The 3,927-nt window shown below is 41.2% G+C and overlaps 1 protein-coding gene across 5 annotated transcripts in view; it reads right to left on the bottom strand.

Moving 5' to 3' along the window:
• Positions 1-369: 369 nt before the first annotated feature.
• Vwc2l (von Willebrand factor C domain containing 2 like) overlaps positions 370-3,927 on the bottom strand; it is a 156,661-nt gene continuing 153,103 nt past the window's right edge. For 3 of the 5 annotated variants that reach the window (XM_029480495.1, XM_029480459.1, XM_021169804.2), the window contains one exon: positions 397-3,697. In XM_029480495.1, the coding sequence (XP_029336355.1) occupies positions 3,549-3,697 (149 nt within the window). In that variant the 3' untranslated portion in view covers positions 397-3,548. Of the gene's footprint in view, positions 3,698-3,927 lie in introns of all 5 variants that reach the window. The other 2 variants (XM_021169793.2, XM_021169810.2) reach the window with 1 other exon arrangement.

Below are 3,927 nucleotides of genomic sequence, written 5' to 3'. Positions count from 1 at the left end.
CACTACTCTCTTTGCACTTTGGCGTTCTCTGTAGTAAAACACAGGCAAGATTCCTTCCTCATAGGTATGTTTGAAGACTGACCATGAGGCTGTAGTCTGTGAGGCCAACATTGTGTTTGGCCTTCCTGAGCACTCAAACACTGGAGCGCTGAGTAAGTGTGCAGAAAGAGAAGGTTTGCCCCTACCACTTAAGGAACCCTCACTTGCAGTTTATTTGAGCCTCGATTTCTGACACACCCCAGATCAGCCTCAGATTTTGAAAAATGAAAAATGCACACAGGTCAATACTAAAGTATTGACTAAGGGGTAGAGAAAGGAGAAACCTGGGAAGTAACATATACCACAAACAATGTTCACTGGTTAACACACTTTATATTTAACAAAATAATTTTTTAATAATATATTCTTTTACACATCAAATATTGTTGCTAGAATCCCTTTTTGTACAGTTTAGTATTTAGTGGTTTTTGTTTTTTATTTTTTATTTTTTTGTCTCTCTCTCTCTCACTAGTTTTCAGGCACACCATTTTTCAAAGGTTTTAGAAACTGAATCAGTTTAACAGGCTTTAGCTGACAAACCAGATACTGATCCCTTATTTAAACATAGTTGAATTTAAAGCCAAGAGCCAAAGGCAGAGGAGAAATGGTAACAGAGGTAACTGTGGCTGCAATCAAAGCCTTAAAAAGAAACAACAATAACAAAATGGTTAGACCAGAAGAACTCTGATGTTCTGAGCTTGGAAAGAATTTCTCAGTGACCTGGTAGTAGGAAATTGTTGAATGTTTATCCATTTATGAGAAATCCTGCCACAGAAATTCTGCTTTGTCTCTTCCTAAAGGTGGGAAAACATTGGTGCTTGGGAGTGATAAAGAACATGCTGTAGTGAAACTGAACAACCAAAAGAACATAACAAACACACAAAAGAAACCAAGCCCAAACCCGACACAAACAATGATAAAAATCCCCTTCTCAAGTTTGTCACAGAGGCCACCATTGATCTGCTGGCAGCTGCGAACTCTCTGAAGAGTCTTCATGGTTGTCATACTCTCGTCTACCGAATCCTTGCTGGGAATATCAGTGGGCTCAGACTTTGATGCAAAATCTCTGTATCTTCGCTTCCAAGCTGCACATCCTGTCTCTAACAAGGACGTAGTAACTCCTTAATAATAGAGAAGGGTCTAGGCTACATGGTTCTCTCTAGTAGCGATATTTTTCTCAGTTTTAAACCTTATTCCTGTCATTTATTATAATAATAGTTAATATTATTATTTCTTTCCAAGAATGTGAGTTTTTGGAACTGGCATTAGGCAACCTCAGGGCAAAGAAAGCTGTATAGTACAACTCTGTCTAGACATGGACTGAAGTATGGAGTGCCTTTGCTTTTGAGTGTAGGCATAAATCATGCAGAATTGCTCATGAATGATTCATGGCTGTCTCTATGATGTATCCATAGTGGGAACTGAAAGGCACCAACCTCGCAGCAAATTGGTGTTCTAAAGGAAGGCGGCTGGATGTTCTTCCTCGGATGGCACCAGGATGGTTATTTGTATCATAACACAAGCACAGTGTGTGTAAAAGTGTCAGGTCTGGCTCGTCAGCACATTAATTTTGGAAATGACAACTCTTTCTTGATGACAGGCAGTGCTTCCAGGAAGGAGAGGCTGACAATTTTGAATGAGAAAACTAATTTATGAGACTAAAGAAACTGGTGTCCGGAGAGTGGGTGTTAGAAACATCACTTGACAGGGAGGAGATTGGCCCTTGGGGTTGATGCTGTTTGTGCATGATCCAAAGGGCTCAAGGGCTCAACAAAGCCATGTGAGCAGTTGGAGCTGCCCAGATCATTATATGGCACACATGATATAGCTGCATGACACAGCTCCTTAGCCAGGTGACATTTTGTTCCCTACCCACACCCGTTGATGACTTTTGGCTATGTCTGGGGACATTTGGTTGATATAACTAGTTGGGTGTTCCTGCTACCTAGTGGATGAAATCTAAGAATGTCTCTTAGTATCATAAGAGCGGGCAGCACACCCCCTACCAATCTAGCCTCAAATATCAAAAACTGACACTGAGATATCTTTCTATGTAATGTGGTCCTTCACAGAAGCCACATGAAGTGTATATTACAGGTGGGAGCAGAAAACAGGAAAAAGAAAGACAACTGGAGATGAAGAAAACTTTGAAGTTTCCTAAGGACCTTATCAAATCTGCACCAAGGTTTTTAGGACAGAGAGTGAACTAGGCCATGTGGTCTCAGAGCTGGGAATTTTGCACTTGACTAGAGGCGGCATCAGATACCCTGTGTATTTCTTTTATTATTATTATTTTCCATTATTAGACTAGCAGCATTACCAGGGCAATCTTGAGACGCTTCAAAAGTTCTCTTTAATCGTTTAGTATCTATTATATATACATTAAAAAATGTTCAACTAATGAAATTGTATTGTGCAAGACTCACTCTACCCTACTCTTTAATTTACATCAGCACTTAAGGTGGAAAGAGTGTCCTGAATCTGGATTTTAGATTTAGGGCTGAGTGGTTGTTACTGTAACATGTAAAACACAGTCCTGAACCATAAAAACTGCTGTGGCTAGGACTGGCTTTCAGCCAAACTGGTACTTGAAAGTCAGAAATGTTTAGAAAGATTGATTCACAGTGGGGCTACTCACCCTGGTTCTGGTATTTATATCGCCCGATGACAAGGTGGGCTTTGCTGTGTGTTTAAGTATAAACCAAACTCAAGGCTGGCATCGTGAATGATTAAATGCTACAGTTTTAAATACCTGTCTCTGTGGGTTCTTGGGTCAACACATGGTGTTCTCACTCACCTACTTGGTTCTGATAGGCAGTTTCAAAATTTTATGTGTAAAATGCATGGTCTGTAAGAATCAACAGTGAGCCCCAACATATTGGACAAAATACCTGTTCCTTACCTGATCTTCAGAGGGCCCAGTTTACCTTTCTATTTCTTAGCCACAAACATAACTATCCCCAAGAGAGCCAAGACTTGGATACTCTTCAATCTTTCCTCTCTGGAAGGATATTTTCCCACAAAGTTTCTTTATCAAACACTTCTCATGAAAACACAAAACTTTACCATGTAGTCCAATCTGACCCCTTTAGATTCCAAAGGTAGAAAACATACAAGAGAGAAATGCAGGGTGCACATCACAGGAAAGATGGAGTAAATCAAGGGATGTGAGGCGGCAGGTCAGAGGCATCACCTGGGAAGGAGCCTGTCCAAGGCTGTTTTCTTTCTTTCTTGTCCAAGAAAGCTTGGTTGTCTAGTTACCATCAAGCATTGGCAATTACAAAAGTGGCGTAGATAGCTATATGCTATGTATATTTTATATAGCAAGAGAAAGAGAGAGAGATTTCCTCTTCGTAAAATATTCACTTTTGTCAACCCCAGAAGGTTTTGCTGGTGACCCTGTTGTAGCTGGCAGGGGTTGGTTTGCTCATTCTGTTGAGCGCGATACGTGTGCAGTGTAGAAGCCATAGCATCCCCTCCTAGAACTTGTCACTGGTCGGGAATCTACCCTACACAGTCTGCTTGCCTTGGCATTCGCGCTTTGAACACTGAGCGGGTTTCCACCAGTCCCCGTTGTGACAGTGACAGATGTTACAGTCGTCCACTTTCACTTCAATGCCAGCTGGAATTATTGTTGTTCCTGCAAAGCAGTTTGGACCTGGAACACACACATGTATTAGTTAGTGCATTAAGTCTGAGGGCCTCCCCTCTACCCTCTCATACTGCTTCCCAAGAACAAGCCCATTGCAAACCACGAATGAGAAGGGCAGGCTGTGCCAACAGCTTGTCATCAAGGAGTTTCTAGTCAACCTCTTCAGATTCAAGCTTTCAACCCCATGATCTTAAGCACATAGTTTATATTTCCTATGTATATCAGAGAGAGAGAGA

The sequence above is a fragment of the Mus caroli genome, chromosome 1, assembly GCF_900094665.2.
Source record: "Mus caroli chromosome 1, CAROLI_EIJ_v1.1, whole genome shotgun sequence".
NCBI lineage: Eukaryota > Metazoa > Chordata > Mammalia > Rodentia > Muridae > Mus > Mus caroli.
This window is presented reverse-complemented; position numbering and strand designations above follow the sequence as displayed.